This window comes from Cibotium barometz, chromosome 27 (genome assembly GCF_041138505.1).
Source record: "Cibotium barometz isolate CiBa-2024 chromosome 27, ASM4113850v1, whole genome shotgun sequence".
Taxonomy (NCBI): Eukaryota; Viridiplantae; Streptophyta; class Polypodiopsida; order Cyatheales; family Cibotiaceae; genus Cibotium; species Cibotium barometz.
In genome coordinates, this window is record NC_141072.1 from 54,372,319 (window position 1) to 54,387,626 (window position 15,308).

General features: G+C 39.5%; 1 protein-coding gene across 1 annotated transcript; it reads right to left on the reverse strand.

Annotated features, from left to right (window-relative positions):
• Positions 1–7,143: 7,143 nt before the first annotated feature.
• Positions 7,144–10,130, reverse strand: LOC147623532 (ATP-dependent zinc metalloprotease FTSH 2, chloroplastic-like). Its single transcript, XM_086821712.1, has 4 exons — positions 8,899–10,130; positions 8,371–8,684; positions 8,024–8,264; positions 7,144–7,920 (listed from the first exon to the last, which is right to left on the reverse strand). The coding sequence occupies exons 1-4, from the start codon at positions 10,090–10,092 to the stop codon at positions 7,579–7,581; spliced, it is 2,091 nt and encodes a 696-aa protein (XP_086677838.1). The 5' UTR covers positions 10,093–10,130; the 3' UTR covers positions 7,144–7,578.
• Positions 10,131–15,308: the final 5,178 nt, after the last annotated feature.

Here is a 15,308-nt window from a genome sequence, read left to right on the forward strand (position 1 = left end):
ATTATGGTTGATATGTCGCAAGTGGGTGTTAGGCTGTGTAGCTTCCGCACTTATGCCACTGGCATGGTTGGTGAGATTATGGTTGATATGCCGTTAGTGGATGTTAGGCTATGTGTAGCTTTCGCACTATGCCACTGGTATGGTTGGTGAGATTATGGTTGATATGCCACTAGTAGATGTTAGGCTATGTGACAGCCACTTTGGAGTATTAAAGTTATGGCATAGTTACAGCGCCAGCTTATATATAGTCAATTTCACACTATGGACTGACCATTTATATGTTATCGTAAGAGAGTACTTTCCCTTATAGTATGCACTCTTGTGTTTTTAATTATATGGTTGTAGAGAAGACAAGAAGATAGAAAAAAACTCAACCATCCATCTCTCTCTTGTGTCTTGCTCTCTTTTGTGCATGTGTGTGCGCTTGGCAGCCATTAATTATTTGAACTATTTGCTTAGAATACCTCTTTAGTTTAATTGAATTTGACCATTTTAGAGTAGTCAATCTATTTGATTCATTGTAATACTTTAGTCTAGTGAAATATGAGATCAATAATTGAATGCATGCATGAAGCATGCAACTTTCCTATTTTTAAGAAAAGTTTCCTCTCCAAAGTACTCTATTTTTACATATGACCAAGTTTAGCAAAACGTCCTATATTGATTTGTAGATCGACTATTCCCATAACTTTAAGAATGAACTCGACAATATTCTGACAAAAGACCAGAGAGTTACAACTGCTACAAGTTGTAGGCCTGTACCTATATACAAGAAGTCAGAGCCAGTCGTCTAAGACAGGCAAACGTCTGCAGAGAGTATTAGTTTCTTTTACTATTTTTTTTGTATGGTTTAATTATTTCATGAGAGAGAGAGAGAGAGAGAGAGAGAGAGAGCTCTATTAGAGAGAGAGAGAGAGAGAGAGAGAGAGAGAGAGAGAGAGAGAGAGAGAGAACTCTATTAAATATGATTTGTAAGAATTGCAGGTTCCTAGATGAAGTTCTCCTTTCTTTCTATATTCTCTTTTCTCCTCCGATGAGATGATGTCCCCTCTATATCAAAGAGATTGATTGTACCAAATTACTTCATATCTTAATAAATCATTGAAATACTCATGTGTGAGATCGGGTCTCACACATGAGGAGGTAAATTGGACCCATTATGGTGTTTATGTCTCTATACTTTATTTTCTTGCAAATTATTATTTAAAGTAAAAATATATGATTATTTTGATTTCAATTTGCTCCACTATGCAACAGTGGTATGAGAGTGTTGGCTACGCTCGGTTTCGAGAATAGGTGCAAGGTTTTCATTTTCTTTCCTTAATTAGGTTTTGTTTCATGAATTTCATTTTTATGTGTTGCTGAAATTTTATTTTAGAAGCATAATTATAGAGAAATTTGATCTTCAAATCACATTTCTCATCTCCCAAAACGACTTTCATCTTGCTTGATTTTGACACCCGGAGAGAGAAACATGATGCTGATTCTTTGCAGGTTTTCTCTTGCGCATTTTTTGTTTTCTTCTTGAAAAATAAAATTTTAATCATAATTACAGATATATAATGCTTACCCGAAAATCCTGAGAACGACTCTTCTTGCTGAAATCCGACGTCATATGAGAGAGAAAGAGCTTCTTGAACTTCATGCAAAAATTATCTCTGTAATTCAATCTTAATTATCACACTAATTTTTCAATTTCCCTTTATCTTTAACTAATATTTTATAGGTCTCTTGCATGAAAAGATAATGCATCGCTTTTACATACTATATATCTAAGGTGACTAAAGAAGCGGCATGGCAAGAGACTTTTGAGAACTACCGCTTTCTAGTATTTTTCATATAAATATTTGAGTGAAGTTATTTCTTTTCATCTCCTCATGTTCTCTATTACTACACACTCACAATCTCCTATTATAACTATGAATTACACAATGTAGTAAAGTTGTACTTCTAAATTTTGAGAACTTTTTCATTTTGAAACCTTCCTAATAGCCATGTTTCAAAGCTTTTGTAACTTTCTCCTCATTCAGAATTTGGATTTTCTTTAAAAAGAAACATTTTAGCTCTTATAAAAAACCTTGTGAGAAAAACCTAGCTAAATTCTACTTAGTTTTAAATATATCTGAGAGTCAAAAAACCTTGTGAGAAAAACCTAGCTAAATTCTACTTAGTTTTAAATATATCTGAGAGTCAAAATGAGCACTTGTTTCTTGACAAATTTTTACAAAAATCATCATTTTTGCTATTTTGGAGGGTCAATTTAATCCTTTTTCACTCATTTTTGGAAGTCCATTACACGATACTTTTTGTAGTATTTTCTATAGTCTTAAACTTTGTAGTTTTGAGTTTTTTCTAATTCTTGATAGTTTGACTGTTATGACCTTGCCAAGTTACCCTTTTGTCAAGATTAACTACTAGTCACCTAGTCGACAAATTTTTCTTTTCGCGTCCTAAAACCCTCAATAAATTCTTGGGTGAAGTAGTTCAATGATTTAATAGTCATGTAAATATAGTGATCAATTACATGTAAAAAAATCAAATTTAATACACAAATCCAATGTGGTGGCGATGAACTGACATCAACCTCAAGCTGTACAACTTGTTGATATCAGTCCTGTGACATTTTCTAGTTCTACGACACTGCTTCAAAGGATATGCAAATACTACATTGTCTAGAGGCAACCTACCGAGAAAAATAAGTGGATTTGTCTTGTTTCTTATATTCTTTAATAATCACATTAAGAAAACGTTAAAACTCCATTGTTGTTGTCAATCTCTGTCATATTATTTGGTTGATTTCTATTCATTCTATCATGTTTATTTAGCTCATTAGTAAAGTATAATTGAAGAAATTACCCACACTAGCCTTGATTCATTACTAATCTTTATTGACAACCATACATATATTTCTTGCTCGTGTTATTTATGCAAGCTAACAAAAAAGAAGGGTCAATCAATGAAATTTAAACACAATGGTTTTGTCTTGTTAAGAATTAAAAAATGAAGACTAAAGAACATTGACAAGCATCCAAAAGTTAATCTTCCTCCACGATCTTATGAGCCTTTTAAGATCACACATAAGAGAAACGATAATGCTTTTAGGTTAGACCAACGCGCCCATTAGTGTATACATAATTCCTTTCATAATAGTTTATTGCATCCATTTAAGGATACCCCCCCTACTTCACCTATTATTGCATCCATTTAAGGATACCCCCCCTACTTCACCTATTATTGATGACCTGCCTCAAGACTCTGAGATTTTAATTCTTGAAATTTTCATTGACCATAACTAGACCAATACTCATAGAGAAAATATATACCATCGATATTTGGTTAAGTATAAGAACCATTCTGTGTTGAAGAATTACAGTGGATTCCTGAGTCATCACTAGCCACCTATCCTACCCTAATTTTGCATATCATAATCATTTACATTGATTTTATTCATAGTTGTATACCAATTTGTTGTATGATGTAGTACATGGTGCGTAGATTCGCCGCTTGAGGCAACATACAATTCTCATTATCGTGTGTAGATTTGTTATTTTTGAAGCAACACATAGTCCTCACTATGGTGTAGATTCACCGCTTGAGGCAACACCTAAATAGTTTGTGCAGAACACCGCTTAAGGCAACACACTTTTATTTCGTATGGATTCACCTCTTGTGACAACACAATTGCTCACATCAACAGTTTGTGCATTTTTTTGTTGAGGCAGCACACCTTTACTTCGTGCTAATCATCGCCGCTTGAGGCAGCACACTTTTTCTTCGTGTCAATTCACTGCTTGAGGCAACACAATTTTTATTTGAAATTTATGAAAAACTAAGGAATATTTCTCCTCAACCCCGAGACGTGTTATGAGAATATTATATAAATGATTATTTGAATGGTGAATACTATGTGCATATAATCCGTTTGATGGTTCTTGATAAGTTGATCAGTGGTGTGGCAGGGCTAGCGTTGGCATTGGATGACTCTTCTCCAATTTTTGCGTAGGTGGTTAGACCCATTTTGGCAGTGTGGACGGCCATCAATTATTTGGACTATTTCCTTAGACGACCTCTTTAGTTTAATTCAATTGGATTTGTAGAGTAGTTAATTTATTTGATTTATTGTAATACTTTATCCTAGTGAAATGTGAGGTGAATAATTAAATGCATGCATGAAGCATGCAACTTTCCTATTCTTAAAAGAAAAAATAAACTTTTATTAAAATAGACCTCTCCAAAGTAGTCTATTTTTACATACGACCGAATTTAGCAAAACAGTCCATGTAGGGTTGTAGACCAACACTATTCTCGTAATTTTAAGTATAAACTAACTATATTCTAATGAAAGACCAAAGAGTTACAGCCGACTACAAGTTGCAAGCCTGTACGTATATATACAAGGAGCCAGAACAGGCTGAGATAAGCAAACGTCTACAAAGAGTATCAGTTTCTTTTATTTTTTTCTCTTATATGGTTTAATTATTTCATGAGAGAGAGAGAGAGAGAGAGAGAGAGAGACCTATTAAACATGATTTGTAAGAATTGCAGGTTCCTTAGATGAAGTTCTCCTTTCTTTCTATATTCTCTTTTCTCCTCTGATGAGATGATATCTCCTCGCTATCAATGATATTGATTGTACCAAATTACTTCATATCTTAATAAGTCATTGAAATACTCATGTGTGGGACTGGGTCTCACACATGTGCGGTAAATTGGACCCAATATGGTGTTTATGTCTCTATCCTTATTTTCTTGCAAATTATAATTTGAAGTACAAAATAAATATTTTGATTTCATTTTTCTCCACTGTGCAATAAGTACACATATTATAAATTGAATCTGGCATTATCTTCTTAAACAAGTAATAGGGATGGCCATAGTTTCTATTTAAATTCTTCTTTTAATAGTTAGATTTGCATATTAAAAGGTTTTTAAAGGTATGTTTTTTCAATTGAAGGTTTTTATACTTCTTATTATGTCGGAAGAATTTTAAAATTTTTAAATGGTGTCAAAAATTTAAAATTTGGCATGTAGACAAGTGTTGTATTTGTTGTAAATTTTGATTTATATGAGCACTTATTGTGATTATCATCCATGCTATTGGTTTGGCATGTGATATTACAAGACCTATCTAACTAAATCAAAATAGTTAACGAGTTTTTGAAACATGTCAAAAATTTCAACTCCAAGAGTAGAGAGTTCTTGATTGTTATAAAGAATGTTTTTAGTGAACATTACTTGTGATTATCATATATGCTATGGGTGATATGTGATGAAATGGTGTAAAGTTTGAGTGGTTTAGCTAACTAACTAAAGTCTGTGCCTCTTATCCTTTGTGAGCATTAACAAACTTGATTTTGAGCTTTTAAAAAACAACATTTTGAAAATATGAATTCATTAGAGTACTAGGCTATTTACACTAGATTTATGAGTTATCCAAGCTTATCTAACTAAAATATGCTTCTCTCATGCTAGCGCACCTTTGTGGGCATTACCAAACTTGATTTTAGACTTTTCAAATATGACAACATTTTAATTTATTGAAAATTTATATTTATTAGACTCATTGGAGGTACATATTGCAAATCAAATTTGGCATTGTCTTCTTGAATAAGCAATAGGTATAGCCATTTCTCTTAAATGTTTAAATAGGCTTTTGAAGGCATAGGTTTTCAATTGAATGTTTTTTAAACTTCTTATTATGTCAAAAGAGTTTTTGAATTTTCGATTCATATGTCAAAAATTAAAAACCTAGCATGTAGAAGGTTTTTGTATTTGTTGATTTTAGAATTTAAAAAGGCTTTTGAATTTGTTGATTTTAGAATTTAAAAGGTTTTTAAAGGCATATATCCATAACTGAAGATAATTGTGTAAGCAAATGCTAGTTCAAAACTACATTTTCCTCTTCTAACCCATGGTAAGACGATTCATGTCAGGTTCACTCAAAAAATAAATAAACCAGGAACACTGCCTTCACTGCGCAGTGGAGAACACTGCCTTCACTGACAAGAGAAAAGGATGATAATACCTTAAATTTGAAGGGCAAAAGCAAGCATCTCTATATTATCTTAAGGAAGAGTTTCACAAAGCTGCCACATGGTAAGAATTTGGAGGTTCGTGAAAGGGAAGAGGAGGTTTGGGTAGCACTTGATTTTGGAACCCTCAAGAGACGTGCTTCGCATGGGTTCCCAACTAGTCCTTATAATAGAAATGTTTGCCCCCCCCTCTGCTACCCCTCCAAGCACCTCGTGGGACACAGCTCTTACTCTAGCCTTTGAAGTTCAACTTCATATCCTCGTCTTCCCTTCATGTCCGAAAAGCCCTGCCTGTCTCCAACAACCACAGCCTGGTCCTTCCAAGTGTCAGGATGTTTCAGCTGATATGTCTCTGTTCTTGTGTTCAACTAGCTTTTCAATCTCTAACTCGGGTACCGGAGACAGCTGCTCACTTAGCTGAACCACCTGCTAAGGAGGGCAGTTTAGCTTCAAATCTCCTCCCCCATGGCAACCTCCCACTGGCTTGGTTCCGTCTTTTGCAGATGAACACCCGACTGCTGAAAACTCGGTTGGAATGCCCTTCATGTTGCTCCAACCCGCTCTGTAACCATTTTTCAGCTTCTGGATGACAGTTGTGGAAGTTTAGAGCTGTTTGGCTCTTCCCACAAACTAACCTTTTAATAATAATGCACTTACCCAGTGTGTCCTTGCGTGCTCGCCCTCCACATGTTTCCGCCAAATCAGACACCACAGATTACACCTCAATCTTGATCTTCACACCTCCGTTTCTACCACCTTTTAAGGAAATTTCCGACTAACTCGCAGCCGATTAAGAAATGCGCCATGGTAAGCCGTATTCTCTCCTCCAAAGTTGTAAAATATGTTTTGCAACATGAAGCAGTTACAATGTCTCCTTTTTACTGCTTGTTTGCTGCTGATTTGTCTCTTCAAATGTGGCGAGGGCTGGACTGGAGAGGATCGACAAAGGAAAGGAGGGGGGAGACGAGATCCTATTAATGAAATCCCACCCCCCCCCCCCCATCTCAACAGGGGGAAATTTTTGTTTAACAAACAACATGAATCATAACCTAGATGACAGCGAAAGACATTTGCATGCAAAGAACTTAACATAGTTAAAGCGGCAATCTAATACAGCTGAAGAAAACAGCATATCCCATTAAAGTCATGCATAATGAAGTATCCCCTTTGAGAACATAATTCCCCTTGTTCACTGTCTTAACTAGGCTGGATTCAGATACGAGGCTAGGCTGACTGCTTATTAGTTATAGGGACCTAATAGAAATTACATTGCAAGATGAGCATGTCCCCTGCCGAGTCCAGAAGTCGAAGTAAAACTACTGTGACTCTTCCCATTTGCAATCCCAGTCCAAGTACAATGTATCTTCCTCAATGGTCTACCTTATAACATCCCTGTCTTCAACAGAATCACAAATCGCAAAGAAATTACAAGCCAAATATTGCCCAAAGTTACATTCCATTGCATGATCCTCAGATCAAGCACCAGCATAGCTACCTTTAGGTAGTTAATGGGAATTAAATATACACGGCTCATTTTCTGCGGCATTCAAGCAGCTACTGGCTGTGGCGCCGATGTGGGAACTCGGTTTTGTGCTGGAATCTCGGTAAACTCAGAGAGGATGGCTCTGAATTCATCTCCAGACATAGTCTCCTTCTCTAACAAAACCTCGACGATCTTATCCATAGCAGCTCGGTTATTGCGAATGTGGGCCAATGCCATCTCATAAGCTTTGTCTGAGATGGCCTTTACAGCACGGTCAATATCCTCCGCCAGCTTTTCAGACATAGAATTTCTTGCCATCATACGCATGATGACATCACCACCCTGGACAGATGGGTCCATCAAAGCCCATGGCCCTATTTCGGACATACCAAACACAGTGACCATCTGTCAAACCAATCCAAAGAAGGCTGCGTCAGAATGTGTCCAGCCTCACAAGTAACGTCGTATTCTACCCAGCTGTAACACTTCTTGTTGAGGAATCACTCACCTGTTTTGCCATTGACGAGACCTGCTGCAAATCACTTGCTGCGCCTGTTGTCACCTCAGGTTCACCAAAAATAATCTCCTCTGCAGCTCGCCCACCCAAGGCACCTACAATGCGTGCAAAAATTTGCTGTTTGGAAATGAGAGACGGGTCCTCACCAGGTATGAACCATGTGAGACCCCGAGCCTGACCTCTTGGAATGAGGGTCACCTTTTGCACTGGATCGTGCCCCGGAGTCAAAGTTCTACAAGACATAAAAACAGAGAAAAGTTTATCTCACCTCCATGCCTTCATTCTGGTGGATAGAGATGAAAAACAAAACAAAAATGAAAATCTTGTATGTTACTCACCCACATATCGCATGGCCAACTTCATGATAGGCCACCAGACTCTTGGCTTTCCCATCTGTCATGATGGTCCCTTCCATCCCTGCCACAATTCTGTCAATGGAATCATCAATCTCCTTGGCAGATATTGCGGTCTTTCCTCTCCTTCCCGCCAAAATTGCCGCCTCGTTCAAAAGATTAGCAAGATCAGCACCACTAAAACCAGGCGTTCTCATGGCAATAACCTCAAGAGAGACATCAGAGTCAAATTTCTTGTTCCCCGCATGCACTTTCAGAATTTCAGTTCGTCCCCTCACGTCAGGAACATTCACAGTCACCTGAGTAATAATCAAGGTTAAAACTGTACACAGTTATATATACCTAGATGAATCCAAGAACAAGCCCAAATTCATAACCTCATGGTAGTCATCCACAAGACAATAAATCATCAACTCCATCATGCATAGTATGGACTAGATACTACGACATCCCCACTAACTGTACGCAGTTATTCAGAAACATATACCACAAAAGGGAGTGTGCTGCTCTTACCTGCCGATCAAATCGACCTGGCCTAAGCAATGCAGCATCAAGGATATCCGCTCTGTTCGTAGCTGCAATGACAATAATACCAGTATTACCCTCAAAACCATCCATTTCCGTGAGCAGCTGGTTCAAAGTCTGCTCTCTTTCATCATTCCCGCCACCAATTCCTGTACCCCTCTGTCTCCCAACCGCATCAATTTCATCCACAAACACTATGCAAGGGGCATTCTCCTTGGCTTTCTTGAAGAGATCCCGCACCCGAGAGGCTCCAACACCAACAAACATTTCCACAAACTCAGATCCTGAAATCGAGAAAAAAGGGACACCTGCTTCACCAGCAATGGCTTTGGCCAGTAAGGTTTTCCCAGTACCCGGTGGGCCTACAAGAAGAACTCCTTTGGGAATGCGGGCACCGACAGCTGTGAAGCGTTCCGGCCTCTTGAGAAACTCCACCACTTCCATGAAGTCTTGCTTGGCTTCGTCTACACCAGCGACATCGTCGAAGGTAACCCCAGTGTTGGGCTCCATCTGGAACTTAGCCTTGGATTGGCCGAAAGCCAGAGGGTTCCCAGGACCACCAGGGCCTCCAAGGCCGCCCTGGGAGCGCCGAGAAAGCAAAAAAAGGCCACCAACAAGGATTAAAGGGAAAGCTAGATTACTTAACAAATTCAAGAGGAGGCCACCAGAGTCCTCCTGGGCGCTGTGTGCGGCAAAATCGATGTTCTTCTCTCTGAACTTCTGCAGGAGCTCTTGGCTAAGGCCGGGCAGCTGCACACGGACCCTCTGCACCCTATTTCCAAGCTCCGGCGAGACTGCCTCCACGATGGCGATGGTGCCATTCTCAAACAAATCCACCTTCTTCACGCGGTCCTTGTCAAGATACTCCAAGAACCTCGAGTAAGACATGCGGGATGAAGCCACGCCCTGCTGCTGCTGCTCTTCGTCGGCTCGGGCGGCTGACCCCGACGCTGCGGCCGCAAGAAGGATGCTGCGCAGAAAGCTCCGCCGCCGCCTGTGAGACGACGCGGAAGCAGAAGGATCGCTGGTGTTTTGGCCTGATGCTGCCCTCAAAGGGGCTGCTGGGCGCCTAGAGATGGCGAGATGAGGCAAGGACTTGAGATGCTGGCCCATAATCTCGCTGGTAAAAGAAGGGGACGCCATCGCCATAGCCGCTGTGGCTGCTGTTGCTGCCATCGCCATTAGCTGTGCGGATGATAGCTGAGCGGGAGAAGATGCGCAACGAGCCTACAGAGTGTATTCATACACAGTGTACCGTGTGAGACGTGGCACGCCACGTGGCACAAGCTGAATCGCTCACATTACTGGCTAAGGCTTGGCAACGTGGCATGTTAATGTCATCCAAACCCTGGCCATTGCACTCGCAATATTGATATGAGAGTGGTGGCTTTTCTCTATATGTATACTCCACATCCATCACACTAAGAATTCTAGACACATCCCATATGAGGTGCCTGAGCTCCAGCAGCAGGAGAGCTACTTGATGGGCTTGTAACTATAGCTTGCCATAGTATATCAAAGTTCTTGGCGTAGTGTAGAAGGTGGGTTTTGGGCAACACCATGGAAGCTGCCCCCCCTTGAAACAATATGGAGCTCATCTCCAAAATCCTTTAGGTGGAACAAATGATTTTCTACTTTGATCTCAAGGTGAATCCTTGTGGGCCAGTACTTGAAAGTCTCAAACAAGACATTCGAAGTCCACCATCAACGTGCTAGCCTCTAGCATTAACATCTTTGTGGATCATACTATGTAGATGGAGACAATCCAAAGCTTTCTGGCAAGGACACACCCCTAGAAAGTAGCGTAGGGTAGCTTGATGGTAAGCGATACTTGGCGAGCACTTTTCGAAAACGGCAAGCAATTTTTCTTCTTCTCTCTCCCTCCCTCGCTCCCTCGCTCCCTCTCTCCCTCTCTCTCTCTCTCTCTCTCCTACTCCTCTCACTTTTACCTCTCTCTCTCTCTCTCTCTCTCTCTTAACTAGTGCTGCAAACATTGATGACCTACCTGGGTGATAGCTTCTACACTTATGCTGCTGGCACGGTTGGTGAGATTATGGTTGATAGTGGGACGACACGATGTATGACAACCATATTTGGATTACTAAAGTATGGCATAGTTATAGTGCTAGCTCATATAGTTAGGTTCACACTATGGACCGATGTTATGGGAGAGTACTTCCCTTATAGTAGGAGAGTACTTCCCTTATAGTATGTACTCTTATCTCTTTAGTTTATGGTTATAGAGAACAGAGGGAGATAGAAGAAAATTTAGCCATTCATATCTCTCTTGTATATGTGTGTGTTTTGCTTATAAGGAAATCAAGCTGTCCCTCTCCCCCGCATTCTCTTTATGGTATCAAAGGTTCGGCTTGTGTAAGAGCTAAGGAGGCAAGACCAAGGCAAGCAAAGAAGCGATAAGTGGGTAAGATATTTCTATCTTTTTTCCTCTTTGATTTTGGAGCAACACCTTTGGTAGTTGTGAGAGCTACAAGTAGACAGGAAAGTCACAGTCTCAAATTGAGGCATCCTCCTGGGTGAAGAAAGAAAACCCTAGTAGCACATTTCAGTGCGATTCAGATGTGTTTCAAGCCCCATTTTGGTTACTCTACAAGTTCTACAAGTTTTTCGTAGGCACTCATGAAGTGTTGATTTTGACAGTGTATGCCCCATTTTTGGTTTGGTGCAAAGTTGCAAAGTAGGTATTCCCAATTTATGAGCAAGAAGAATAATTTCCAAGCATGGAAGTTTAGGATGACAAATTTCTTTATAAGAAAAGAATATAAGGAATTCATCATAGGTGACGAAAAAGAACCAGAGATTGGTGAAAAAAATCCCACCCCCTCAGTAGGTGCAAGCATATAAAGCTTGGCATAAAAGAGCCTGAAAGTTGTTGTACTGGCTGCCTATCAGTGTGGCATGCTCTATGATTGTGCATATAGGATACACAAACACCTAACGAGGCTTAGGACACCTTGGTGAAGATGTACACCACAAACACTCAAGCTCGGAAGATGCATCTTAAATAGGTGCTACATAATGTGACAAGAGGGAAGTTGAGTATGAATGATTACTCAGTGAAGGTTAAAGGGCTTAAAGATGTCCTTGCTTCTATTGGATCACCCATAGTAGATGACGATGATATAGCGTCAGTGACCTTGAATGATCTTAGCAACAACAAGGAATACAACTAGTTTTAGACCTCCAATGGAGTCGAGAGAACTTTCTTGATTTTCAGAAACTTACTAATATTGGGAGAGGTTCAGGTAGAGGTAGAGGAAGGTCATCATCTAGAGGGGTCGAGTTGTAAGCCGTCTTGGAAACATAAATCATTGGCAATGCTAGCGGTGCTAACATACCCTAGGTGGAATACATTAATACCATAGGCAGATTCACATTGATGAACCACAGAACTGCAATAAGGCGCATACACCGTTTCAGATCTTCTTTGTAATCACTATATATACATGCGTAAAGTCGCGTAAAGCGCTCATTGTGAGAGAGAAGATTCATTATAGTGTGATGATACAGTTTTACAATCTATTTCCAATTACTCTATGTATTTTGTTGTATCTTTATTCTTTGTGCATATCTCAGAAAGTGTTGGTTATCATGTTTGTACTTACGGTGGGGACGAGGGCATGGCAGAGATGGTGTTATATAAGCCTAGGTTATAGGCCAGCTAAGCTAGCTAATTCTTTAGCTAGGATAACCAACCAAACAAAGGTGACGGTTGGCGTCAGTGTAACGAAGCAAAAGAGAAGAGGGAAAAAGAACAACAAAATGACTCGGTAGCGCATAAAGCGAAAGGGAGAGAAAGGCAGAGAGGGCGATCGCAAAAGAATGAGAGAGAAAAATAAACGGTCGAAAAGAGAACCTCTGCAAATCGCAAAGAGAGAGAAGGAGATTATAGGTGGTTTAGTGCAAAGTAAAATAAGGAGAGAGAATGGCGGAGAGAGAGAGAGAGAGAGAGAGAGAGAGAGAGAGAGAGATTTTAAAAAATTAATGGATTAAAGAATCCTCCCCACACTCTCCAATTTTTAATTTGGTGAATTCCAAAGGTTGCCAAATTCTGAGATTAGAAGAGTGATCTTCAAGCTTTGCTCATTCTATCCATGGACTCCCATCTTGAAGAGGAGGATGAGAGAATCAAAAGGTGGCTTTTGAAGTAGTTTTTTGGTTTTGGAAGGAGGTTTTGAAAAAGGTGGTGGAGAAGAACTATTATCCAATGGTTAAAACTCATTTGTTAATGTCCTTCCACTTCTCAATCAATTTGTCCCAATTCTTTGGCCTTGCCCTGCAACTATTCCTTCTTTATTTGAAGCTTTAGTATTTACCAAAAATCAAATCTTTGGTCTTCTTTGCTCCAAATATTTGCGTAAATATTGCTTTTGAAATTTTCTTTAAATTCCTTCTCCTTGAGTGGTCCCCAAAGCTCTGATACCACTGTCAGTACCTTTAAGACTCTTGGAGAAGAAATTTTAATTCTCAAGGATAAAAATTAGAGTAAAACATAGACTTGTACAAATTAAAACATAGACTTGCACAAATTAAAACATAGACTGGCATAAATTAAAATTAGAGTAAAACATAGACTTGCACAAATTAAAAGCATAAACCTGTGTTTCAAACCACGGTACAGTGGAAAGGTAAAGACATAAACACAAATATGAGGAGAGGTCCACTACAATGTTTTGGTTGCAGAAGTGGACCACGTCGAATCGCTGAATGTCCTAACAAGAATGTGGTTCATACACATCAACCTCAACAATTGATTGCACCACCAAATGGCATGCCAATACTTACTTGTACTAAATGTGGGATTGATAATTTGATCAAAGATTGTCCATACCGCGCAAGTGGTCCTGCTTCCACTTCTAACCAGGTCACCGTCCGGACCATAAGTGTGCAACCTAGAAACATCACGCCATTGAATGTCCTGAGACGAGCCCGAGCCCAAGCCCAACTAGGGGACAAGGGATACGGGAAGAACTCAGCAGATGCAACCACTTCTAGAACTGGCAGGAGAAGGAGGGTGAAAAAAGTGGGTAAAGGTGACACCAGAGTCACAATTTAGAATGGATCTGAAGAAGATACGATTGACACCGGATCCACTCAATCAAGAGACGAGAAAGATCAAGCACTCAAACCAAATGAGCCTGACCAAGAAGCGCAAGGGGAAAGACCATCAACCCCTAAAGGAATTGGTGAATATCCAAATGTGAAGAAGAGATGAGGAAGCTTGAAAAAGCGAGGGCCCTAGTAGAGAAACTGTCAACAACTTCACGAAGCCAAATTACGGGCTAACTGGGTCAGGGATATAATGTATCCAAGAAACGAACCAACAAGGGAAAGGGAATTGGACGTACTTACTCCAATTTCAGAAGAGTCGAAAGAGGGATCTCAAGGAAACCTAGTGTCAAGAATGTCTGAGGAGGTTGTGCAAGATGAGTCCATTCATTCATTCCCTAGGAATGGATATGAGACGCACACATGGAAGGCACCCTCATTTGCCAGAGAGCCCAGAGACATAGGCAGTCTCGCAGCTGTACTGTCCACTTCCGTGCAAATGCCATTGGGACAACTGCTACGCAGTTCACCAACATTGTTGTGATCATACATAAAAGAATGGGTTGAGGGTGGACTAAGGCTAGCCAACACAAGATTTTCAAAAAGAATAAGAAAGAGATCACCATTGACACAAGATTGGGTTGAATCTCCCTTGGATGAGTGTGGCCCTTGTACCACTCACCCATATTTATATGTATTAGAAAGGCTTGCTTCTCAAAAAGATAAGTCCAAAAAATAAAGCACAGGTGCTTTTGAGTTTTTGAGCATAAAAGCTTTACAAAAATATAGCAAGCTTCAAATTTAAAGTCTTGGACCTATCAAAAGTATAAAATACTAATTGGTATGTACAAAGGTTTGAGACCTTAGCCTTAACAAAAATATTAATGCCAAAATATAAAACCATAAAAGGTCTTCCAAAATATTTCATAGCGGTCCAACACATGTTCCACTCACGATTAAGACATAATCCGCCACACTCAATCATCTCTTACATCTAAAATAATATTAGTTAGTACACACAACTGATTAAACACATTAATCCTAACTATATCATACCAGAACACACACAACTTATTAAACACATTAATCTTAGTAGATATCATACCAGCACCACACAGCAAATTAAACACATTAATCCTAGCAGATGATATAAATAAAAGGCGCATAAAATACAATATCCCAAAATAAAATAATGGGTGTCCCCATAGAGGTTATGACTAACAGACTTATTAGTAAAACTAGAGTTCTCTTAGTGAATCTAGTGGCTTCGTGACCCCCTCGGACGAATCAAGCTTTTGGGGTTAGTTGGAGGTTTGCCACCTCTCCAAATG